This window comes from Balaenoptera ricei, chromosome 11 (assembly GCF_028023285.1).
Source record: "Balaenoptera ricei isolate mBalRic1 chromosome 11, mBalRic1.hap2, whole genome shotgun sequence".
Taxonomy (NCBI): domain Eukaryota; kingdom Metazoa; phylum Chordata; class Mammalia; order Artiodactyla; family Balaenopteridae; genus Balaenoptera; species Balaenoptera ricei.
In genome coordinates, this window is record NC_082649.1 from 33,878,405 (window position 1) to 33,903,160 (window position 24,756).

The 24,756-nt window shown below is 52.5% G+C and overlaps 4 protein-coding genes across 12 annotated transcripts in view; 2 read left to right on the plus strand and 2 right to left on the minus strand.

Moving 5' to 3' along the window:
* USP49 (ubiquitin specific peptidase 49) overlaps positions 1 to 3,515 on the plus strand; it is a 75,597-nt gene extending 72,082 nt beyond the window's left edge. Inside the window, exon 6 of one of the 2 annotated variants that reach the window (XM_059938710.1) lies at positions 76 to 3,515. In XM_059938710.1, the coding sequence (XP_059794693.1) occupies positions 76 to 266 (191 nt within the window). In that variant the 3' untranslated portion in view covers positions 267 to 3,515. The remainder of the gene's footprint in view (positions 1 to 75) is intronic. The other variant, XM_059938711.1, reaches the window with a different exon arrangement.
* A 2,942-nt stretch (positions 3,516 to 6,457) lies between these two features.
* Positions 6,458 to 7,860, minus strand: TOMM6 (translocase of outer mitochondrial membrane 6). The gene is made up of 3 exons (XM_059938721.1): positions 7,647 to 7,860; positions 6,999 to 7,103; positions 6,458 to 6,776 (listed from the first exon to the last, which is right to left on the minus strand). Exons 1-2 carry the CDS (start codon positions 7,772 to 7,774, stop codon positions 7,007 to 7,009), a joined length of 225 nt encoding a protein of 74 aa, XP_059794704.1. The 5' UTR covers positions 7,775 to 7,860; the 3' UTR covers positions 6,458 to 6,776; positions 6,999 to 7,006.
* Positions 7,861 to 8,001: 141 nt separating this feature from the next.
* PRICKLE4 (prickle planar cell polarity protein 4) lies at positions 8,002 to 14,136 on the minus strand. Of its 7 annotated transcripts, none has more exons than XM_059938717.1 (8): positions 14,051 to 14,136; positions 12,518 to 12,951; positions 11,935 to 12,081; positions 11,318 to 11,425; positions 10,481 to 10,618; positions 9,984 to 10,187; positions 9,203 to 9,407; positions 8,002 to 8,732 (listed from the first exon to the last, which is right to left on the minus strand). In XM_059938717.1, the coding sequence occupies exons 3-8, from the start codon at positions 12,067 to 12,069 to the stop codon at positions 8,359 to 8,361; spliced, it is 1,164 nt and encodes a 387-aa protein (XP_059794700.1). In that variant the 5' UTR covers positions 12,070 to 12,081; positions 12,518 to 12,951; positions 14,051 to 14,136; the 3' UTR covers positions 8,002 to 8,358. The 7 variants fall into 7 exon arrangements, with proteins under 7 accessions (XP_059794700.1, XP_059794699.1, XP_059794703.1 ...); XM_059938716.1 differs by lacking the exon at positions 14,051 to 14,136 and adding an exon at positions 13,952 to 14,041; XM_059938720.1 differs by lacking the exon at positions 12,518 to 12,951 and having other exon boundaries at positions 13,952 to 14,118.
* Positions 14,137 to 14,895: 759 nt separating this feature from the next.
* FRS3 (fibroblast growth factor receptor substrate 3) lies at positions 14,896 to 23,696 on the plus strand. Of its 2 annotated transcripts, XM_059937455.1 has the most exons (7): positions 14,896 to 14,980; positions 16,608 to 16,751; positions 17,775 to 17,863; positions 18,773 to 18,959; positions 20,976 to 21,137; positions 21,965 to 22,122; positions 22,403 to 23,696. In XM_059937455.1, the coding sequence occupies exons 3-7, from the start codon at positions 17,798 to 17,800 to the stop codon at positions 23,315 to 23,317; spliced, it is 1,488 nt and encodes a 495-aa protein (XP_059793438.1). In that variant the 5' UTR covers positions 14,896 to 14,980; positions 16,608 to 16,751; positions 17,775 to 17,797; the 3' UTR covers positions 23,318 to 23,696. The 2 variants fall into 2 exon arrangements, with proteins under 2 accessions (XP_059793438.1, XP_059793439.1); XM_059937456.1 differs by lacking the exon at positions 16,608 to 16,751.
* Positions 23,697 to 24,756: the final 1,060 nt, after the last annotated feature.

Sequence of the window (24,756 nt, forward strand, 5' to 3'; positions counted from 1 at the left end):
ATCTCCTCATTTGCCTGGTGACTGAAATGTAAGTTGGGTAATCATTTTCTCTCTTTCTTTCATTTGGTTTCCTAGGTTTTTGGGTCCACTGCAATGACTCAAAGCTGAATGTATGCAGTGTCAAGGAAGTGTGCAAAACTCAAGCCTACATCCTTTTTTACACTCAAAGAACAGTTCAGGGCAATGCAAGAATCTCAGAAACCCAACTCCAAACTCAGGTGCAGTCCAGCAACAACGATGAGGGCAGACCACGGACCTTCCCCTGAATGGGAGGCACGTATCAAAGACTGGCTTGCTTTTAAACTATTGGTTTCTATACATATTTCCTCGTATAGGAAATAAGGTTTACTGCAGGAACAGATTACTAGTTTGCCTCACTGGGTCTAGAGCAGAAGATGCCGGGTGACTCATGTGCTATCATAAAATTTGTAGCAACTTTCTTTTAAATGGGTTTAGAAATTCCCTCCTTCGTTAAAACAAATCAAAAGGAGTAACTTCTATGAAGACTCTTTCATCAGTTGCTTCTGAATATAGAGGGATCTGGGTGGAGGAAAGAGGGAGTAAATTGGTCATATCCAGCCATGTTCTTGCTATTACATGATTCCCCTGCTAATCAGGACTCCTTGCAGCACCAGAAGAACCCTCCTGATGTGAGCAGCCCTCGACAGAGCACGCAAGGAGGGGCCCTGGGCTGGCAGCTTGCTGGATAGGATTGGTTCCAAGGCAGGAGGTGAAGTCTAAGGATTTTTTCCTATAAAGGAAGTAGCCCTCAAGGGTTGAAAGTCTGCAGACTTCCTTTTTTAGGGGATAGCAGTTGAAGAGTGGAATGAGATGCATGGAGGAAATTTCTCCATGTGAAATGGGAGGTTTTTCATGTGTCATACTCTCCCTGGCTGCTGCTGTCATTTAATCATACCACATCTTCTGAGGTGGCATGAACATCCCTTCATTCTAAAGAAGGAGCAGTTCACATGGGGAAGCAAGAAACTGGTACATGACATGTTCTTTGTGGTACACTGAGCCTAAGGGCACTCCTGGTTACCTAGTTCTGTAGCAAATCCCTGGTTCAGGTCTAGGGCAAGCACATAGTTTGGTTTAAATTGGTCTTTGGGTCAGTTGTCTGAGGCCTTCTCAGAACTCAGTTAGGGGGTGGGGGTGGGGGGATAGCCAGTGGTCCAGGGCTTATCTAAATGCCTGTCACCCACTTCACCTTGGTGCAGCATGCAGCTTTTTTTAATCTGCAGCTTATTTCCTGTTCACAAGATGTGGGAGCTTTTGCTTTTCTAAGGCTTAGGAATCCTCCTCCTGTATGTCTGAACAGTTTATTGTTGACAGCCCTGGCCTGTTTCCTCCAAAATCTGCTAATCCCTACTGTTTCTTTACCCACCCACACTCAGTCCATCAGAGAAGAAAGCAAGAGTGCCCTGTCCTTAACTCCAGTGCTAGTAAAATATATCTTTCTTTTTTAAACTGGGTCAGTTTCTAAGTGGCATGAAATTGCCCAGATAGAAACTCTCTGCCCTATCAGGCACCACTGAATTTCCCTTTTCAGTCCTTCGCTTAGACTCACTAGTAAAAGTGAATGCAAACCGTAACTCTCACTGTGGGAGTGCTGCAGCCTGCCTCAGCCTGTCACTCTGAATGCTCATCTTTTGACTGAGTATGTCATATTAACATTTCAATTCAGGTAGAAGTACAGTTGCCACCTGAAGAGGATAGATGTGAAGGGAGTTTGGGGAGGGATGGGAAGTTGGGAAAAGAAAGGCTGAAGAATGAGAGCCAAAGGTTTAGCGATGTTGAGGAACCACATTTCCCGAGATCTGTAGCATTTGCTGTTGACCTCTTTTGAGATGAATTCTCCCATAGGACCTGCCAGACAGCACTGAGACTTGGAGGAAATCAGACAGAAAATGGCTCACCCTGATAAGGAAGAGGAGTGACTATATTTTAAATTAAACTTGCTTTTTCCAACACTGTGAGGTTTCTGTAATATTTAGCTTTTATTTGGAAGCGATAGCGTATGGCATTTTTTATGCTATTTGGTTTGTATTGTCTACTGCAGGCTTCTTTGTACAAGCTTGGCCCGGGCTTACCCTCACCTGGACACTGTTTTAAAGTGTCACAGCTGCCCATGCTGTCAGAGGCTCTGACGTGAGGCTGTATCCCCTAGATCCACATTTTTAAGTTGGCATGATTGGTTGATGACTTTTTGTGGCAAGAGAAAAGCGCATTAACTCAAAAAAACCCAAGGAGAGTAAAAAGGGAAAGAAAATATAAATTGTGCCTCATCTTTCATTGAATGCTATATTTATTATTCTAGAAAAAGAGAACTTACAAATGGAGAAGTACTAATAGAGCATCTACTTCATCCCTCAGGCTGTCCAGGGGAAAACAAGAAAAACAAACATCTAATAGAAAATTAAAAGATCTTCAAATTTAATTCTTAAAAATAATTTTATACCAAGTATTAAGGATTATTAAGCAAAGGACTCTGTAAAATAAGTGCTTAACTTAGCTGAGCACACATTGTATCAAATTAACAAAATCATTTAAAATGAGTTGGAATAGAAACCAATACCAGAGTCCTCAGTGAGCTGCACACACTTGAAGGTGCCACTGCAGTGAGACACCTCAGGTACCCAGAGGCAGCAGCACTAGACGCTGTTGAGAAGTTAGTATTTATGGAGATTTTAATTAAAGAAAAGAGTTTCCTGCTGCATAAGCCAATGGCTGTTGTGAGGGAAATGTCCCTTTGCCTTTAATTTATTACATACTGGAAGTAGATGAATTTCTTAGTTGCATCTTACTTTAAGTCGAAACATTGTAAGGAGAAGAAAATAAGAACCGGGTAGAAGTTGACTAGATGCTGCCAAATCAAACCCAAGATCTCCTAACTGAACCTTACGAGCCTGCTTCTTTCCCAGACAAGTAGTTGGAGTCCCGTTCTAGGAACCCTTTGTAGTTGGCTGGTGTGTTTACTTTTTGCTGTAGCCAGCCAAGATGAATGCACCCTGGCCCCTCAAAAAGGATTTTACCTCAGTCTAGCTTGACCCTCATACTTGTGGTTGCCTCTGACAGCATCCATGCTAGTGTTTTTTTTTTAAAAAAAAAAAAAAAAAAAAAAGATTAGGAATGCCCTCAATGGCCAGGAACTGAAGCTCTTAATTAAAGGTGGGCAGACCTCTTGCCTGCTTTCATCCAGTCCCTCTTAGGCTGATGGGGGCAGTGCCACACTGTAAAGAATTTCCAGATGTCTCTTACAATGTCATGAATAAAATTGGAAACTACAGAAGTGTTAATGTGTCCTATGGACTCAATAGCAGAGTTTATTTTTGTTTTTAATGGCAAGGCTTCTAGAGTCAGTGATTGTATGAGTTCCCTGCTCAGGCTATGCTTACAGTTCCATCAAAGTGCAAGAACTAATGAGGTGGGTTGGCTGGAAGTGGAGCATGGCCCTAGCCAGGTCCCAGCATAAACACAAGAGAGGTCAACAGTAGTACAGAATGAAAACTTGGTTGGGTGTTGGGGGTTGGGATGTGGGTGGGCAGGGAGGGAGAAATGGAGTTTGTTTTACTTACTGATAAAGCTTTGTGAACTAATTTTATACGATTCATAAAATTTGGTGCCTTGTACCCAATTATGGTTTGCATGGGATTGAAAAGATTAAGGGAAAGGATTCCTTCTTGTCATTTCAAGTGGCAAATGGGTCTGTATAGTGTAAAGGACATTTGGTGTCAGACTTTTTAAAAGCATTTCATATCTTGTGTGTGTGAAAGCAAATTATTCTTACCAGCAAGTTCTGAAATTTTTATTGTAATATCCAAAATCTTTGTGTTTGATTATTCATCAATGTCTCCTTTTCAAGGCAGACTGTGTACCCCATTCTTTTTTACCACCCCTTTTATGTTCGAAACATTAACTCAGGCCTTTTTAAAATCAGGCTGGGAGGGCTACCCCTTCCTAAACATATACTGTATTCCTATCTGGAATTATATCTTATAAGTGGAAGGGTTGCTTTTCCAGCTGGTTCGGAGAGCACAAATATTCAGAAAAAGGTCTTTTAGTTTTTCTAATGCAACGTATGGTAGAAGTCAAAAAAAACGGTTCCTCCTAAAGTGGTACCTTCATTAGTTCTGAAGTTCTTTTGCACAAAATTTCAGGAAGCAGTGTAGAACACAGTCCCCTATATGTGAACCTTTAGATTGTAAGGCAAGCCAGTGCACTGTGTAATATGCAAAAAAGAAGGCTCAAAGAACCTGTCCCAGCTCCCCAGCCCCATTCCCTGGCAGCTGCTGACTGGGATGGTGCTGAGTGGCTGTGGAAGGGGAAAAGACCCAGCCTGCTCACCTGCAGGGCTATAAACACAGCATGTTCCTTTTACTCCCACCTTAAGGTTTCCAAGACTTCACCAAAGGGTGTTTAAAAAGCTTACCACTCAAAGCACATATAATAATTGGATCCCTCAGCCTAATTAGGTGAGGAGGTTGTATCTTTGGAATAAAACCTCCCGTGGCCACTTAGTTTCTTTACCAGGTTAAGTATGAATCTCCCTGGTGGTTCAGATTCTTTTTTGAAGTTAGCACTAAAGCTGAAAAGCGCCTTCTAAATATGACTGTGAGTTTAGTTTATATCTTCCACGTTTAAATTCACCATTTTCTTGGTCTAGGGCTTTGACTTTAACCACTGTGTACTCAACCCAAGCACTGCTCTAAGTACACCACAGCCACTAGAGCATTGAAGTGAATGGTCATTTTTGTGGACTTTCTCCATACTAACTTCTGCTGGCATGTTTCTATTTCAAATCTAACTAGGTTGTGTAAGAGTTTCATAGTACTGTCATACTATGTTATGTGTTTATATCCTGTCATATGGTGTTAACTAGCCTGGGCTAAACACCGTATGACAGGATGTGAAACTGACTTCCCTTGAGGAGGAAAGCCAGCACTTTCATTTATGGAATTAATAATTATTCATCAAAATTTGAGGAAATTGTAGATTTGGTAGCTTTAATCTGCTAAATTCTTATCACTTTCAGGAATTAAGCCAGTTTAAATGAAACGTTACCTTACCAGCTTTATGACTTTATAAACCAACAGTGGCACTGTTACTTGAAGCTAAAACATTAAATATTAAATGAAACTTGAATTATGCTTTTGGAAGCTGCCATGTCTTTAATTTTGGCCAGATTTTGATTTTTAGCTCTGAAAATTTTTATCAAATAGAACTGTTCACAATTATGAATAGATCAGGTAGCAGACTTCAAGGATGTAAGTTTCACTCCTATAAAGAACAGGAGGTGCTGGTATTTCTAGTCTTAGCGCAGTGGTCTGATGCAGGCTGAAGGGACTTAAAAGTTTCCTTCCTGGTCACCATTTGCGGGGGGATGGCTTTAAACCTAAGCCTTGCTTCATGTATGTTACCTTTCCCCATCAGATATAAACTTGTCAGAGCATCTGTGGTCCCCATGTAGACTCTTAAAAGGATCCTGCCTTCATGTTAAGCCAGCCACAGACCTGAATTCATACAAGCTCAGACTCCTTCCTCCTGAGAGATGAGACCTCCTCCCTGATTAATGCTCATAAGAGAATGGTGCTTTTCTTTAACATATAAAAAATCTAATTCTCTAACAGCTTTCTTAATCACATTTATGCCAGCAGGATCAAGGACCATTTTATTCTGTTTACCTTTAGTGAACAGATTGCTAGAGACAACACCTGTCAACTAACAATTAGGCCACTATGGTGCATTTATACTGACCCTCCTTTCCAATTCATGTCCTTTAATCCCATACCAGTTCCGTAAGAGACTCGGCACAGAAAAGTAGTATGTATTTTTTTTAAATGCCTAGTAGAGCAAATCAACTAGAAAAATTGCCAAGGGGAGCCTGTCACTGTGTCCACACCTTTCTAAGCCTATGTGATTCTTTCCATGCCAGTTCCTTACATATTCCATTTCCAAAGAACCCCAAACTCCTGGACAGTGGCACTACCATGAATTTTACGGTCAGAAAATAATCTATTTCCTTGTGAAGGAAGCAGCTTCCTCAAGCAGTGTCACTTCAGTACCCACTGCCCAGGCTTACTTACACCTTGCCTCTGCCTGCACCTCACTGCCCTCAAATCCCACTGTACTACAGCAACAATGCCTCCCTGGTGCCTGGAAAACCCAGCCGGTGCACTAAAATGCTATGCAACACCAAATGACTTCTTCCCTTAGTACTGCTCAAAAATGGAAATTCCTCAACAATATGCTTCATCCTATGCTAACATCAATGAACGGTGGCTACAGTTTCCTTTTTTAATATGAAGCAAACCATCTCTGTTACAATCCATGTTTGGGGCTTGTTCCTGTCTCTCGAGTGTGAAATATAAATCATGTTTTTATGATTTTTGTAAATCTTGACTTTTTACACCTTGTTTTTGTAAGCCGAAGTTTCTTATTAAAAGAATAAAATGGCTGTCTTTGTGTACAGTCTTTATTTGTTAAAATACCATTAGAATATTCCTCAGGACAAGAGCAAAGATCATCCCCTGCAGAAACTTTGGAACTATGTACAGAACTTTACAGAACACAGGACAACACTTTAGCTGAACCCTACCTGCTGACCAGAGAAGGGTGTTCTGAGTGGACTCAGCAAAGAAAAGGAAATCAAGCAGGGAAGGAAAGGTGTCCATCTGAATCAAACTTCAGCCGCCATCAGGGCAAGTCTTGTGACGGTCACAGATCGGAGGCTGTGTTTTTGGAAGGTTCAAGTACAGCACAGGGGTTCCATGTGTCTACAATCAGACAACAGGTGGCATTAGAAATGTAAAATTACTAGAGGGAAATTGGTAAGAGACTCAAATCCCTTGGAAGATCTGGAGACACATCTAACTAGGAATAGCCAAGGGTTTTACATCAAGTCTCTTATCTATTACTTTGTGAATTGCTGATATAAATTATTTCTTCTCCCAGTCTCTAGGACTCCTAAAACAGGCAGAACAGTGGTTAATGCTTACCTTTACGGCTACACCCCAGGCTGAGGTGCCATTAGGTCAATGTCACTCAAATTCCTGGCCAGCCAAACTCCGGCAGCAAAGAGTCCCAAATTGAGGATCAAGTTCCTGGAAGAAATGCATCCCTTTAATCCTGTGGTCACTGAGTCACGTGTCTTCGGTCAGTGAAAGATGGGCTGGGGGGTGGGGGGAAGCTTCCCATCACCACCCTGGAAACCACCCCCTCCCAAGGCAAAAACACTTTAGAATCGCAAGAGCATCGATCGTTACATAATAGGTTGCGCAAGACCCACATGGTTATTTAAGGTTCGTTTCTACGTCTAATAAGAGTAGGGTCAAATGCAAAACCCAATTAACTACTCGTCCAGGGCCGAAAAGCCTGTTTACGTGTTGGCGCCTCCTCTCCCCGGGTCTCCGCGGGCAGGGTGAGATTCTCTAGACAAAGCCCGGTGACTGAAAGGAGCGCTTTGGCCGCACGGGAACTCTCCCGGTCAAGGACCTCAGCAAAGCACAGCCAGAGCCACGAAAAGGCCGAGATATTGGCGGTGTAAAAAATCCGGAAGGCCCAGCCTCGGCGAAGAAGGAAACCTGGCAGGTATGTATACGTGCGCGAAGGGCAGGAGAGCGACCAAGCTCCCGTGCCTCGGTTACCTGCGGAAGTCATTCCTATCGGTGGCGAAGCGGTAGACGCCCCGAAGCCAGTCTCCCATGTTGTCTGGAATTTCGGGAGCTTCATTTGCCGAGCCCGCAGCGATCACCCCTGCCCCACTGGAAGCCATAGTAGCACCACACCGCTCCGCAAGGTCTCTCACCACGCCCCTTGTCGGCGCCAGCAGATCACGCAACTTCCGGTCTTGCACTTCCGCTGGCTACCCGCCGACAGGGGGCGCAGTGGCTTGAGCTCGGTCAGACGCCGGGAGTGAGAACTCCTGGGCTGCCAGTCCGCGGCCTCTGCCGGGAGAGGAGCGCCGTCCAGCTCCAACCTCCCCTGGTCGGGTTCCACCTCCGGCTCCCTCCTGGCCTTCGGCTGGCCCACCCTGTCAGTCACAGGTGGTCTCTGAGTGATCACTTCGTTGGCTCAGGAGGAGGATGCTGAGGATGGGGCTGCCCAGCCTGTGGGGGTGGGGTAGGGTCTCACTCAAAAGGGGATGCGTAGCCCTGAGGAATGGGGCTCCCCAAGAGTCTCCATGAAAAGTCATAGAATGTGCGGGCTAAAAGGAAGCACTCCAAATTTGTCATTTCGCCACCTCTCCCAGCCATGGCCCTGATGGCGATCAGTCTAGGATTTTTATAGGGGGAGGAGAGCTTTGCTCTCTCACCTTACAGATCACCTCCCCCGCCACCCTTTTTCCGGGCCGCGCCACTAGCAAATGGTGCAATGCTTCCTGGAGGTGTCGCTGTCCCCAGCTTGGAGATTGCCGGGGGTCTCCCAGGGCCGGGGAAGGCGCTGGCCTAAGAAAAAGCCTTCGGGTTCCGATTCAGAGGAAGAGGAGCAGGTGGCGCAGGAAGCGTCCTCCTTGGGATCAAGGGGAGTCTCTGGGCAGCCCTGCTCTTGCCCTTTGGGTGTCTCCGCCTGGTCCCCAGCTCTACACTCCTGCTCCGGGCTGGATCCAAGCGTCCCCCTCTGGGTTTCCAGACTGGAGCTGGCGGCAGTAGAGAGAATGGCTGCCCGGGAGATGATCGCGGCATTCCGCGGGGCGCGGTGCCCGTCTTCAATTCCGCCGAGCTCCGCCTCCCCTGTTCCGGGCCGGGTCAGAAACGCCCATCTCAGAGCCGCGAGTCTCCCTCTCCCAAACCCGGGCGGGACGGCCGCCAGGAGCCAGTCCCAGTCGGGGCCCAGCCTCCCGCCCCGCCCCCGGGCCTTGCGCGCCGCCGCGGTGAGTCCTCTCCCGGCTCCCCGCCCCTCCCCGCCTCCGCCCAGCAGAGGGCGGCCGCGGACCCAGCCCAGGAGCGAGTCCCGCGCCGCAGCCTCAACCGCGGCGCGGGGTGGGTTCTGGAGGCCCTCGGAGCGCTCCGGCCAGGGACGCGCGGTGAGAGCTGCGGGCCCCGAGGCTCGGGTCTGGGGGTGCGGTGGGGGGGACGGGGGCGCTGCTGGAGGGGCGGGACGGCGTGGGACCGGGACGAGGGTCCCAGCCCGGGAGAACCCCTCCTCAGCCCAGCCCAAGCCGCTGCCCCCTTCCCCTTTGATCTACACCTTCCTCTCTTACCCGGGGACGCCCTGCCTTCCACTGTCGGGGCCGGACTCGAGCCGGCATCCGAATAGCGTCTCTCAAAGCAGCTGGGGCAGCAGGGGCCGCCGCCCGGCAGGGCATAACGTCCCCCGCCCAAGGGCCCGGCGCAGTCCTGGCAGCAGAAGTGGTTCTCGTGCCAGCGCCGTCCCTCGGCCTCGGTGCAGCGGCGGGAGAAGATCAGCTGGGAGAGGGAGAGGGGAACGGCTCATTCATTCATTCACTCATTCATTCATCCAGTAACCACGCCTTATACCCAGTTGACGCTAAAGCACGTCTACAGACATTCCCATTTGATCTACTCAACCACTCTCGGATGCGGGGAGGGCTGATTGGCTTAGCCAGGATCTCCCAGCTAGCAGGTGGCACAGCCTGAAGAAGTGCGACCTGGGTCTCCTGGACGCCCAACCCAGGGTTCCGTGCAGCCTCTTGTGCGGACATTGAGGGAGTTCCTCGCAGGAGCAGGCCCAGCACTGGGCACCCGACGTACTGAGATGAACGTCTGTCTAAGAGTTCCCGCTCTGGAGAAATTCTCTCAGTCCAAGAAAATTTGGGAGACTCTGCTTGCGGTGAGGGAGGGCACAAAGGCAACGAGTCCCAGGTGCCCAGAGCTCAAGTCAGAGCAAAGGGAATACAAAGTTCCCAGGCTGGTTCCTAGTTCTCTGTTCCCCACTCCGTGGTACTGGGAGAGGTGTCCCGTTGCATCTGCCGCGTTGGACCCTGGGCAGACCCCCTCCAGCCCCTCCCCTCGAGGCTGTACCTGGTCACAAGCCGGGCAGCGCGGCCGCAGCAGCTCTGCGTGATGACGGCCGCAGTAGAGACGCCCATCGTGGTAGAAGTAGATGAGGTTTATCAGGGCCTGGCCACAGGCCTGGCAGGCAAAGCAAGCCCGGTGCCAGCAGCGCTGCTCTCCTGCCCGAGCTGCGAACACTCCGTACTCCCCTGGCCTCAGCTGCTCCCTGCACTGCGGGGTGCGGGTGCTGGGCTGGTCAGAGGCCACACCACCCTCCTACCTTCTCTCCTGGCTCTTCCATCCCAACCCCAACCTAACTGTTCTCCCCATATTCTGGCAAGCCCACCTCCACTGCAGGCTCCACGAAGAACCCCTAAATTTGGTTTCCCTTTTTCCTAAACTTTGCCAAACTGTCAATCCCCAAACCCCTTTTCCCCCTCCAGAGTCCCAGAAGCCAGCCCCTTCTGAAGAAGTGAGAGGGCAAAGAGGAGGAAGGGGAATATTGGGGGGAGGGTGCTACATACCTTTTCACAGGTGCATTCTTCAAGCTTGGGAGGTACTAGGCGGGCCACCCCCTGTCCCAGGGCCTCCCGCCTCCGCTGGGCACAGAAGAGCCGCAGCTCAGCCAGCTCCTCCTCCCCAAGGGCCAGGCAGTAGCGCTCCTGCAGAAACAGATGTCCACTGTGACCGGGAGAGCCCCAGCAGGCAAGGTTGAAGTTTGACTGGAAAGGGGAGGTTTAGCTGCTGGGTCAAAGGAAGGTTGTGAAACCTCAGGGAGGTGCAGGAGATAACAGCACAGAAGGGCACTGAGGAGAGGGAAAGAGGGAAAAGAACTGGCATAAGTCCACCTCCGTCTCACTGCCCCCACCCCAAGAATGGTGATTGCTCAGGTCCTGACAGCCCTACAGCACTTAGCCCATCTCCATATATTTAGATCCTGGCTCCCAATGAGCTGTAGCTTAATATCACTTCCCACTGTATTTTCCCTATTTATTCCCTATTCTCCTGCCTCGCCTCCCCAGCTGAACTGTAAGCCTTTAGACTGGGCACACATAGGCCCTCAATAAATACTTAACCACCATACTCTCTACATTTGTACATTCCATTATCAGTGTCAAAAGCTGGTCATGTCCATTTTCTCATTTGCTCTTCAACTAAGCATTGTGGTGGGCAGAGCAGATGTTACTGCACCCGTTATGTAGTTGTGAAAGCTCAGGCTGGGGGTGGGGGATGACTTCCCCCAATTAGTGGCAAAGCTAGGCCTTAAATGCACGTCCCCTGCCTTTTGGACCAAACTTCTTCCCACGGTAAGTAAAGAAAGGGAGGCAAGAGAGAGGAAAGCTGGGGAGAGGGAGACCCACATCGCTGTCCTGCGGAGGGAGCTGCTGCAGGAGGGTCCGGAGTCCAGGCCAGCTGGGGGCTTGGTTGGTGTCCAGGCCAGGGTTCCCCAAGCTCAGGACTTCAGGATCCTGAGGAAACGCAGCAAAAGGAGAGAAGCAGAGCTCGGCTTTTCCTTCCTTCCCCTTCTTTCCTTCCCTCTTCATTGCCACCTCTTCGCCAATCTGGAACAACATCCAAGCACCCCCCTCCATTTGGAGGATCCTCCTTCAAGATCACAAAGACAGCTGATCCACTCCCATGTTTGTGGTCTGACTGAGGCAGGTTAGGGGGGGCACACTCCAAAACAGCTTCCTTCTTATGCTTGAAATCACCCCTTTCACGCCTTAGGGCCAAAGTCCCTAGGTTCTGCTTTGACAACACAGACCCCCTAGGAGAGTATTCATGTATTCATGTGGGTAAGTTTAAAGAAGTTGAACCCCTGTGTCCTGAGAGGGCTGTAGGGACAGGGATTCCTGCAAAGAGAAAGGGCTGCAAGAAGTTGGGCACAAAGGCTAACTACCTCCCACTTGGTGGAAATGGGAAGAGGCCCAAAGGATGGAGGGGATGTTGGTCTCAGAGGGAAGGGCAGGACCCCTACCACCTGAGCAGAGGTTTCCTCAGGGTCCTCCTCTGGCCCGTGACCTGGGTTGCTGTCTGAGTTGACTGGTGGATTTGGCTCCGGAGGGGTCAGCCTCTCCCCTCGGTGGGGCCAGCCAGAGTTCAGCAGTGACATTGGTGGCAAAGTCTGCACAGAAAACAACAAGACGCCTCCCATTTATTGGGCCACGACAGTGTGCTAGGCAGGCTAAATGCTTTATGGGTGTTATCTCCTTCAGTCCTCCCAACAGCTATGTGAATCAGGTGGTATTCTTATCACCATTTTACAGATGGCCCAACTGAGGCTTGCAAAGCGTACATGGTCTGCCCAAGGTCACACAGCTAGTAAATAGCAGAGCCTGATCTTGAGGCCAAACCTTTCACCTCCAGAGTTTCTGAAGCTCAAACTCTGGGGTCTCCCAAGATTGAGATGGAGGAAACAGGAGGCCCATAGTGGAAGGAGAGGGCATTTTGCCTTTCTGGTGAGCCTTTGGGTAGACTGGCCCCTTGTTCCCCACCTCCCCAGCCATAGCTCCCACCACTTCTCACTGTGCACTCAGCACCCAGTGAGCCTACTTCCTCACCTCTCTCTGCTTTTCCCGCTGTAGGCTTGGGCTGGGTGAAAGGACCACTTCACCGGGAGGCCCTTCTCAGCCTATCCAGCTCATACCAGCTGTCCTTTCCCCGAGCTCCAGAAATAAGTACAGTGGGTGCCACAAGATTTAGCACCTAATGTTTCTCTTTGCTCCCTGTGTCTCTCTCAGCTCCCCATCTAGTCTATCAGCTCCTCCAGGACAGACGAAATCCTGTGCTTCTATCTTCTATAATTCAAAGTGCATCTCTTCAGCCCTCCTCTGGGCAAGCCCTGGTATGGCCACAGTATCTTGGGGATAGGAGGTGACTACTGAAGTAGAAAAGGGATGGCCCCTGCCCTCAAGGAGCTCATGGTCTACTGGGTAAGGCACAGATGAAACCAGGCAGGATGGGGCCAGGGTTCTGGGCAGATATACACAGCACCCTAGGAAGAAAAAAAAAAAACAGAGGAAACTTTTCTAGAATGTTTACCCTGTGCCAGGGACTTTTCCAGCATGTTACATAATATAGTCCATCCTCACAACAATCCTGTGAGGTAGTTTCTATTATCCCATTTTACGGTTGAAACAAACTGAGGTTAAACTTGCCTGAGGTCACGTTAGAAGGCTAAGGGAAGCTTTAGAGGAGGAGGTTGCGTTTGAGAGCTGGGTTGTATTCTAACGGCAGCTGGGCACAGGAGGGCACCACCAAATCCCTGGCCTCTATAAGACCCAGCTTTGGGGCTGGGGACAGGGTTTGGACTGTGACAATTATAGTGCTTTCCAGCCCGGAGCCCCCGCCCTGTGCCACCCTTCCCTGCTTCCTGGCTCCACACCCATCTGCTTCCTTCCTGTTCTGTCCCTCAGATCAGGTTTCCTGTGGAAGGCAGCCAGGATGGGCTGTTCACACCCAGGGCCAGGAGTAGCCATGTCCCCTGGGGCTCCAGGCAACAAGAGATGCTTGGGGGAGGGGGTGGGCATCGAAGCGGGGTATCGGGCCCCAGAGGAAACTTGCACCCTCTCTTCCAGATTAGTTCTAGTTTGCATGAAATCATCCCACACAGGAACAACACTCAGAAATCAGTCTTCACCCCTCACCCTTCATCCCCCCAGGGCGGCATAACTCCACGTCCACTTAGCACTGGACCCCACTTACGTGCTGGATTCCTTCCAGAATTCCCCTCCCCCCTTACAAAAGGGACAAGACTGAACCCCCTCCCCGCCCCCGCGCAGGTGTAACCAGTCTCAGGAGTTCCACCTTCCCAACCCACCCCTGCCCTGAAGTGCAGAGTCTAGGGATTGGGAAGTGGCGGGGGAGAAGGAGGGTGTAAGGGATGGAAGGTTTCCCGGGACAGTGAGAGGAAGAAGGGGAAGAGAAGTGTCTGGTCCCGCCAAGTGCCCTCTCGACAGATCCCCAAAGTTTTTTCTTGGGCATGCGGGGCCCACCTCCGAAGTGGGACGCGGTGTGGTTCCCGAGTCAGCTGGGGTTCCCAGTCTGGCTGCTGGGAGTTTAGGGGAAGGGACGGGACTCCGCCGGGGTCTCACCCTCGCTGCGCGCTGTTGTCCGGGCAGTTCTGGACAGACCCTGCCGTCGGGCCCTTCACCCAGTTCCCACCCTCAGACCTCGACACCCGCCTCTGCCCGCCCCGGGAGCGCGCCTTCCGCTCCCACGCCCCACGCGGGCCCTGCCAGCCCCTCCGGGGCTGGTAGAGCCGGACGGGGGGAGGGGCCTAGAGCTGCCGACTGAAGGAAAGCATTTGAGGGATCTCGGGTGGAAAGTGTGCAGGCTCCACTGCCCCCGTGCCCATGGGCTTAGCACTGGGACCGCGTCCCGGCGGGCGCAGAGCAGACCATCGGGAGCCATCGTTATGCCGGGTCCTCAAGCACTCGCGGAACAGAACGCCTTTCAGAGCCTGCAGGTCCCCCCAGACCTTCCTTCTTGTCTCCTAGCCCCGCCCCTCTCTGTGTGTCCCCACCCCACCTAATTCCCTCCCCCTTGTCCCCAGGCCCTTCCTGGGGTCCCTCGTCCTGCCCTTCTCCCTTCCATCCCTTCAGGCTCCTCCCCCAATCTTTCGTGTTTCTCCCCCGCCCCGCCAGCCGCTCGGATCCTTTTTCTGATCCTGGGAGTGGAAACCTTTGGTTCTACCTCTGGTCCCCCTCAGCCCCGCCCCTAGCCCCGCCCCCGCCCCAGGCCCCGCCCCGCCCCCGCCGGGCTCTCTCAGTCGCTGGCCCTGAGCGCCCTCTGGCGTCTGCGCATGCTCCCTGCTCCCTACTGCAAAGTCCTCCAAAGGGACCTTCTAGGCTGCGCGCCGGTCGCCCCCGATCGGGTCTGCCTGCCCGCAGCGTCTCGTTGGTGCTACCGGTGACCTCTGACCCCGCCGCCACGGGGAGGGGAGGCCTTAGCTCCGGGCGGGTGGCGGCTGCTGAAGCGGGACCCGGGACCGGGGCCCGGCGCCGCCCGGGCCGCGGGGCGATGTGAGTCGGGGCGCGGCGGGGCGGGGGCGAGGCGGCTCCACCGAGGCCGCACCGCGCCGCGCCGCAGTCTCCACTCCCTCCCAAGGAAGCCCCGGGCGGGCGGTCGGTGGAAACCCGGGGCTGGGGGCGGGGATCCAGGGACAACGCGCGGCCCTGACCTCCCCTATTCCTTCCCGGTATCTAGAAATTCGCCTGTCAACCCTGTTACCTAAATCTGTCTCTAAGCCCCCAGAACCACCCCACCCCCACCCCCGGACACACCTTCATGTGTCCTGGAGCCCTCAGAACCCCTCACTCCTGCAAATTCCCCTGATACGCTCACAGAGCACCATTCTCTCCTGGATGCCCCCAGATGCATCCACCGCCCTGAAATTCCTCTGAGCCTTCATGTCCCCCATTCTCCTTGCACCGTGCTCAAATCCAAAAAATTTGTCCACATTTCCCTGATCCCTCTCATACGTTTTGAGTCCCTATAACCTCAAACTCCCACCCCCAATCTACACCTGTCTCAGACCAGCGACCCCTCCTCCTGTCCCACCCGATGTAACCCCCCTCGTTGGGCTGTCATGATATGTCCTGGTATCTTAAAGAGAAGTGAAGGGGACAGGAAAAGGTGCAGCGCCCTACCCCATCTTGCACCCTGTAGTTCTTGGCTTCACCCCCAGACTCCCTGTTGGTGGCTCAAGCCCCAATATTTACCCAGCTGTCTGCCTTTAGGCTGTGCATACCTTCCTCATCCTGCTGCCCCCTTCCAGAGAGTAAGCCAGACCAAGAGGGTAGGCGTCCTTTTACCTGAGAAGTGTCCAAGGATGCAGAGCACCAGGGGCTCTGGGAAATGACATTGTTTTTCCAGAGCAGGAGGGTGGGATTTCAAGGATCTCCAGGGTACCGGCTTGTCGACTTGTCCACCTAGGGCTCAGATTACTGAAATTTTGATTGATTGTTAGCATTTATGTTAACTTTTAGGCCTTTCAGAGTTTGGAGAACAGAAAATCTATCAAGCTTCCACATGTGAGATTGAAGGAGCTTGTCCTAGAAGAGGAAAATGTTGATTTTAGCTATGTTTGTCCTACAGACTTACCTCTAGAGGTTATTGAAGCTAGAAGTTCCACAGTTGACAGATGTTTCCCTTCAAAACTAAAGCCTTGGGGTGGGAGTTGGGGGTGGTGATGGAGAATCTACTTGGCAGACTCTCCCAGATACTTAGTAGCAACAAAAAAGACTACTGGTTTCCTGAATCATAAGCCATTGCTCTTTCTAATACATCTTAGTGTCCTTTTGAGAAAGCTCTCTGTAGAGTTCAAGTTCTCAGCAAAGGTAAGGTGGTGATCTTGATATTGGTTGTAACAGGATTCAGATGGGGTCTAGAGGTGACTTAAAATGTCCTGGGCTGCCTCAGACTTCAAAGTCACTGATGCCAGGGGAGTCTGTCCCTCTCAGGGCCTATGGGGCTTAGAATTTGTGGTCCCTTTGCTCTTGCTCTCACTTCCTTCATTGGTGTTTCTATCCCATTAGGGCTGGAATAGATATCCAGGTGGGATGGACTGACGGCAAGTCAGTTTCATTAACAATTGGGGGTGAGAATGGAAGGTTTCCACTAACCTGTGGTCTCTGTCTCCTATGCTAGGTGAGCCCCAGGTGTGTCCCAGGGAGATCCAGGTGACTTCTCTGCAGACTGCTTGCCATGACACCCCACCAAGAACAGGGGGAATAAAGTGGGGATCCTTCCCCATGCCCCTCCCATGGTCAGCTCCCCGATGGCCTGGGTGAGGTGAGAGCTGTGTATAGGAGCCACTTTTCTGGAGTTTTCCAAGTTGGGAGGAGTAGAGGGTGCAAGTCAGGATTGTTCAAGGCTTTACACTTTCAGCGGGAATTCTAGAAAGATACCTAATCCTGCTGATTCATTTCTTGCAGAAAGTTGCAAACCCATAACTTCTGGTTGGAATCGGTCCATGTGTTTGCTTGCTCCCTTAGGTCACTGTAGCCTGGTAGTATCACCTCCATCCTAGGCACAGGCCCAACTGTTGTGGCGTCTAATTCGAGTGCCGTAATCCTTGAGGAAAAAAACAGATACTAAGGCCTCTGTTCTCCCCTTTGGACAAAGGGGAGCAAACCCAGCGTTTATTTTTTTAATGAAGAAATACCAACTCAAGGTTATATAAGTAGTGCTCTGTTTTAAATGTTCAATCTTCTGAGTCTATCTCTTGACCATAATGTAACATCTCATTTGAAGAGAACATCAAAAAGATAAATTTGAGGTGGATGTTGGGATGGTGGTGAGGAAAGAAAAGAGAGGATTTGGATGATGTGGGAGGAGTGAGGTGGAAAAGGAGGAACAAGGAGAAAGGTCCAGGCCAAAGTGTCTGGGACTCCCAACTACAGTTTCTTCACTGAATCTGGAGGAGGGCACTGGGCTGGCACCCAACTCCTGATGCAGATCACTTCATCTGGGTCCCTACTTTTAACCATGCTTTTCCTGCTGCCCAGACTGCCCTTCCCTGTCATTACATCAGTCAGAATCCTACATACTTCTTAAGGTCCAGATCAAATGTTGCCCCTAAGAAGCTCTCTCCATCCCTCCATCAGCATTAATCCTTAACACGTCCTAACTTGAATTAATGTTTATCCAGTGTGTGTCTGGCCCTGGATTGAGAATGTGAACTCCTTGAGGGAGGGACTGTGAGTCTTAGACAGAGTAGGTGATCAAAACGAGGTGGTTCGGCCAGAGTTCCCCAGAGCAGGCCCTTTGGGAGCTGACCTCGATGACCTTCCTGTCCCTTGTGTTTTTCCCTAGGGCGGGCCGGCTGCTCTGACACCATGGGGAGCTGCTGCAGCTGCCTGAACAGAGACAGCGTCCCAGACAACCACCCCAGCAAGTTCAAGGTACCCACAGCCCCCTCCTCTCCCACATTCCCAGCACGGCCTCCTGGGCTCGGCCCGAGCTGTCAAGTTGCTTCAACCTCCCTAGAGAAGGTGAAATGACTGGCTGAGGTTGTGGGCTTCGCAAGCTCAGGACCTCTGAGCAGTGCCAAGGAGAACGGGCTCAGGCCACTGCCTTTTTTGTGGCTCTTGATATTACTAAGAATGAAGAAATGCTGTAATAAGAGTAGCAAAGATTGTGCTTTCAGAATGTTCACTCCTGTCAGTGTATCTTTGTAACTTTACATTATAACTTTTCGGAGAAAACAACAAAAGTCTGTATTTGTGAATTAACATGTGTCGAGTATTTCAAACAGTGCTTAACACATGTTAAGCACAGTATTAGTGTTTGCTGTTTGCTTTGGGAAGCTGAGGCCTGGCCCAGTGGACCTGGGTGCACCCCCGCCTTGCTCCTTCCACCTCCCTGTAGGGGGCGCCCCCTCCTCACCCCGGCATCTTGAGGCCCAGGTTTCTCTTGCTCACCAGAAGAGGGAGCCCTCAGCAAGGTCCTGCAGTTGGGGAGGTGGTGGAGGCCTTTATATTTGTTCTGCTTGGGTTTGATTCTCCCAGGGTCTTAAGATTTTGAACTTACAACAGAACCTATTCTCCCATTAACATCTGGTCCTTGGATACCAGCCATGGACCATTTAGGGTCATCTAACTTTGCACGTCTAACCATCTGACCTTGGGGGTCGACTAACCACCCCTCCCCTCACTGCCCAAATGACAAAACTAAGACCTAGAGAATTGTAGTGGGTCAGCGGTGCTGCTTCATCCGTGTCCCAGTAATTGTGTGGGATTCCCAGTGGCTCACGGACCTGGACACACTTGTTGGACTCACCCATTAACCCTTCTGTCCCCTGCCCCTGCCAGGTGACGAATGTGGATGATGAGGGGGTGGAGCTGGGCTCCGGAGTGATGGAGCTGACGCAGAGCGAGCTGGTGCTGCACCTGCATCGGCGCGAGGCTGTCCGCTGGCCTTACCTCTGCCTGCGGCGCTATGGCTATGACTCCAACCTCTTCTCTTTTGAGAGTGGCCGCCGGTGTCAGACTGGCCAGGGTGAGTACCAGCCCCTGCCTCACGCTGGGATGGGGGCTTGTGTGCCTGGGACAGGTATTGGGGCTGGAAGTCGTAGCTTGAGGGACAGTGGGGAAGTCTGTCCACTTGGCAGGTGTTGCCCAGAGAAGGGAAGGGTTGTGGCCAAGAGCACACAGAACTAAGTGGACTCCTAGGCCAGTGCTTTTTCTCTTCGATCATTGCAACTCCGGCCTGGGTGGCTCTGTGAGGTCATTTGTTGCACAGCCCACGGGAAGGAGCTAGTGCTCCCAGGCCTGGGAAAGCAAGCAATTCCTCCTCCCTCTCTTACTCTAGTTTCAGGGTCCCTCTTGCCCCCTAAGTAGGAACAAACTGAGCCCCAAGTCATATACCCTGGTTCCTGTGTATAATGAAAGGTCAGGCAAGAGCTCTGGCTGCCTTGGGGCTGTGTGGCATGGGAATGATAGATTTGGGGAGGTCCGTGGTATACAGAGTAAACCTCGCGAGGTTAATCTTTGTCTCCTGTCACCTGTGGGTGGTGGAGTGTGAGGTATTCTGCCTTCTTCCCCTTTCTCCCTGCAGCCAGAGGTCAGGGAGGGGTGGGTTGTTGCATGAAGTCAAGGCTGGGGCCAGCCATGGCTCTTTGAAGGGGTGGCATGGTCTGGGCCTTCTTTGAGGACACAGGCCTAAGCTCTGCTAGAAGGAATCCCACAAGGGATTGTGTTCAATGCAGTGCGGAGGTGTGACTGCAGGGATGGAATGAGCAAGCTCCTCTGATGAGGCCACCAACACAACAGTGTGTCTCTGAGGTTGTACTGGCTGGGGGAGCCCGCCCCTCTGTGCACCTTACCTTTGGAACTCATGAGGCAGAAGCAGTTAACGCTGGCTGAGCAGAGAGAGGGGAGGAAGGGGCCTCTCTGCTCCCGGTGGTGATTAATCCACACTGGAGATCCCAGAGGAGCTCCCTAGGCCCCAACACAGGGTTCTTCTAAAACTCCAGGCTTTCCCAGCCTTTTCGAAGCTCTTGACATATCTTGGAATGAGCTATAATAAATAGAATAGAATGAGGAAAGAATAGCCCTATTTCTTCCCCTCCTTTCTATCCTTCTCATCCCATTCCTGCAGACCTCATACCCCAACCTAGTTTGTCTTTGTTTGGAACATGCACATGTACATCCCAAGTGGCTTCCCCTGAGTCCTGGGTCCCACTGTTACACAGGGGGAGTGCAGAATCCCAGGCTGGCCCAACACCCCAGGAGCATCTTTGGATCCCCTGAGTCATGTGTGCTCAGCCCAGTCCTGCTGTGCCAGGACCGTGAGTTGCTGCCTTGGAGTTTGAGGGGCTGTAAGGCTGGCTGCATGGAGGAGCCACATGGCTGCCTTGCCGTATCTGTCCTTTAGCTCGTCAGCCCATCCTTCCGTTCTGCACCAGACTTCAAGCTCCGAAAGGCCAGGGGCCTATACACAGTAGACAGGCACTCTCTGGCCTGGCACTGGGCTAAGTATGCAGTGAATAAGCAGTGAACAGGACAGACCCTCCCACCCTCAAAGAGCTTAGAGGCTGTTGGGCATAGAGCTGAGGGCTGGTGCCCTGGCGGAGCTCATTTTTCCGGGGAGTAAGGGGTGGCAGGCAGAGGAAGATGGGGGCAGCATGTGAGGTGGAGTGGTCACTCATCTGACACTGTCCCTTCCACTTTGATTTTTTACTTCACTTCCCTTCACCCTGGTGCACACACATCCTTATGAAAAGGATTTAACCTCGGAGGAATGTAGCTGAAGTATTAGATCTTAAGATGGTGGTAATGGATAGAGTGTGTTAGGGTGGGCCGCGGGGGCCTGGGGCCAGCTCCTCCTGTGGCTCTTAGACTTTGGAGGGTGCTGGGGAGAATGCTCAGTGTGAGGGCCTCTCCCACCCCTCTGCAGGCCTGGGACTGGAGGTCAGGGACTTGTCCTGAGCTCTGTGCATCTGTTCAGCCTCTCTAGTCCTTCCCTATAGGACACAGGGTCAGAGGAGCCTCATTTCTTCCTCTCCTTCTTCAGGGATATTTGCATTTAAGTGTTCCCGGGCCGAGGAAATCTTCAATCTCCTCCAGGATCTGATGCAGTGCAACAGCATCAATGTGATGGAAGAACCGGTCATCATCACCCGCAACAGCCACCCGGCTGAGCTCGACCTCCCTCGGGCCCCCCAGCCTCCCAATGGTGAGGAGAACCCCCACCGCCTCAGCACCCCAGTGCACACGCACATGCACGTACAAGCATAGCCCCAGGAAGCACCAGTCTTGGAGGCATGAGTCAGGCAGGCAGGCGAGGGGATGGCTGGGTGAGCCAGGCTTCCAGGACCGTCATCTATCATCCGACGACTCCTAGGGATGGATAAGTCCTGGCCTGGGCCAGTCAGGTGACTCAAGTGGAGGCTGGGGAGTCCAGGGTCTTGTACTGATGGATGGTCGGGGAACAGACAGGAAGACATTGGGTTTCCATGGAAACGGCAGTCTGGAGCTGTTTTGCTTCCTTCCTTCTGTCTACTGAATCATACCCATATACCTTTCCTGACGGCTTATGCAGGCATCTCTGCCCACAGCTGTCTGGAGAGGTTCCCACAATTTCTGCTTGTTCATTCACTGAATCACACTGAGCACCTGCTCCGTGTCTGGCACTCCATCGGCTGGCCCGTGGGGGACAGAAGAAATAGGAACACGGTCCTTGATTTCGAGGAGCTTCCCTGGAGCTCAGTGGCAGAGCTGGAATGAGGTGAAGGGTCGGTCCGGTGACAAGGTGTGCCTTAAGTGTTTCAGATAAGGCTGTGATGGGGAAGTGGGGTTCAAGCTGAGCTGTGAGGGAAAGGGCAGGGTTTGGAGAACAGATACAAGGTGAAGATAATGGGGGACTGCCAGTTCAGCGGGGCTGACCCCCTGGGGGCCTTGGGAGTGTCTCCCCTCCACTTGGAGGAGTCCCAGGATGCCACACTCACGGTTGTAGGTAGTTGCCAGGTGGTTTAAGGACCCCCTTGTCTCCTGTGTGCCCAGCTCTAGGCTACACCGTCTCCAGCTTCTCCAATGGCTTCCCTGGCTGCCCGGGAGAGGGTCTGCGATTCTCAGTGCCCCGGCGCCCCTCGACAAGCAGCCTGCGACACCCCTCGCTTGGGGAGGAGTCCACCCATGCCCTCATTGCCCCCGATGAGCAGGTGAGCAAGTGGCTGCCCGGCGTCTTCCTGTGGGTCTGGGTGGGGGTGGGGGACCGGGAAATATGGCACCTCCTCCCAGTGAGGATCATGAGAGGGAAGAAAGTTGATAGAGTCCCTTCCTGTCCCAAGAAAGGGAGGCAGCTTCCCTGGAAGGTTAGGAGGACAAGGAAGAGGAGACTGCAGCTCCTTTTCCCTGTGCTTCTCTTCTCTCATCCTGTCCCCTGTTCTCTCCTTCCTCTCTGCCCTCGGACCCTCCTGCCCTTGGACTCTTCCCCCGCAGTCCCACACCTACGTCAACACGCCAGCCAGTGAGGATGAGCACCGCAGGAGCCGGCACTGCCTGCAGCCCCTGCCTGAGGGCCGGGCGCCCCTTGCCCCGCAGGCCTGGGGCCCCGAACAGCGGGACCCACAGGTGTTCCTGCAGCCGGGCCAAGTGAAGTTCGTGTTGGGCCCCACCCCGGCTCGGCGGCACATGACCAAGTGCCAAGGCCTCTGCCCCAGCCTGCATCACCCGCTCCACCACGACAATAACAACGAGGGCCCTTCCGAGTGCCCAGCCCGGCCCAAGTGCACCTACGAGAACGTCAGTGGTGGGCTGCGGCTGGGGGCAGGCTGGAGACTGAGCCCGGAGGAGCCCGGCTGGAATGGCCTCGCCCAGCGCCGGGCCGCGCTGCTGCACTACGAGAACCTGCCCTCCCTGCCCCCCGTGTGGGAGAGCCAGGCCCAGCAGCTGGGGGAGGAGGCTGGGGATGACGGGGACTCGAGGGACGGGCTCACACCCTCTTCCAACGGCTTCCCTGAAGGCGAGGAGGATGAGACCCCACTGCAGAAGCCCACCAGCACCCGGGCTGCCCTCCGCAGCCACGGCAGCTTTCCTGTGCCGCTGACCCGCCACCGAGGCTCCCCGAGGGTCTTCAACTTTGATTTCCGCCGGCCGGGCCCCGAGCCCCCCAGGCAGCTCAACTACATCCAGGTGGAGCTGAAGGGCTGGGGTGGAGACCGCCCCAAGGGGCCCCAGAACCCCTCAGCCCCCCGAGCCCCTGTGCCCACCACGCACCCTGCCCGCAGCTCAGACTCCTATGCTGTGATTGACCTCAAAAAGACCGTGGCCATGTCCAACCTGCAGAGGGCTCTGCCCCGAGACGATGGCACTGCCAGGAAAACCCGGCACAACAGCACCGACCTGCCGCTGTAGGGACGTCCCTCCACCCGCCTGGCAGCCTCCGCCTCCCGCTCCTGTGCTCTGAACCCGCACGCCCGGGGTTGGGGTTGCTTCGCAGAAGGGCCCTGAGGCGGGACCAGACGCTTCCCCGCACTGGCCGGAGTCCCCAAAGGTATCAGCCACTGAGTCTCCCGGTCTGCTCTCCGAGTCGGGGACAGAAGAGGGTGACCAGGTGAGGAGGGAGACGCGACGTAAACTGTGAAGGGCCCCGTGATTGCATTTCGCACCCTCTCGTTATGTCATCTGTCTCGTCTTGTCGTCTGTGTGTTTTTTTGGTTGAAATTTGGAAACATTTTGTACCTGTTGATTTTATTTATCAGTTTATTTTTCTATTTATTGTTTTAAATGTAATTTAACATATTTATTATTAATATAATTATTTTTAAATTCTGACCTGGTGGATGATGTCGAATTCGTAGGGAGTCTTTCCTGGCATGGTGCTGGGGTGGGAGTCGGGGAGGCCTAACAGAGGTAGGGGTTTCACTCTGGGAAATTTGGGGTGATTGTGGTTTTTGTGTTGAGTCATGACCATTTCTTTTTCTCCTCCAAGAAGCTGCGGCCCAGACTGTAAGTTGCCAGGGGTGGCTGCTCTGTCAAAGTAAAGTGACAGGACAGCTAGAGTCCTAGATGCAGACAGGGGATCGGTAAGGAAAGCTACCCTGATGAGATAAAACCCTGACTCTCTGAGGTTGGCAATGTGTGGGGGAAATTTGGGGGGGCGGGGCGCTACACCAGATTCACCTCTGGAATCCCTCACTGAGTCTCCCTTCTGCCACCAGGTGGGTCCCATTGGGTACTTAACTGCTCTCCTGTACCACCTTGGTCCAAAGGTGGACCCTGGATCCTCCTTCGGCACCGTCAACATGGCAAGGTCAAGATTAGAACCTTTAAACAGGACTTTAATAAAAACCCAGGAAGAGCAAAAAACAAAAGGGGAAAAACAGTGTAATATGTAACTAAATAATCTGACTTAAAAAGTAGGACTTTCCCAGAGAAGTACTCCCCGGGAATGGACTCTTTGGGGCCCCTCTGACCTACTGCAGGGGTGGTCCCCTGACAGCCACCACATCTGAACGTCTGCCTGGGAGCCCGCGGTCTGTACAGGGCTGCACACGCCACCCGCCCAGCGCTGGGGTTGCGGAAGCTCCCCTTCCCTGTCCGGAGGCTGCCTCTTCTCTCTTCCTCCTCCCACCAGCCTCCCTGCCTCAAGACTCCCTGTCTCAAACCCCTGAATGGTTAATCTCCAGGAAATCCAGTGTCTGCGATGAGGCACTCAGGGCCCTGGTGAGGAGTGGGAGCAGGGTTTGTCCAAGACTTAGGGACAAGCCTTCTTGTCTCTGGTCACCGTTTGTACCCCAGCTCCCTGCCCTGTGGAGCGAGCAGACCTGTCCTCCACACCAAGGAAACAGGCC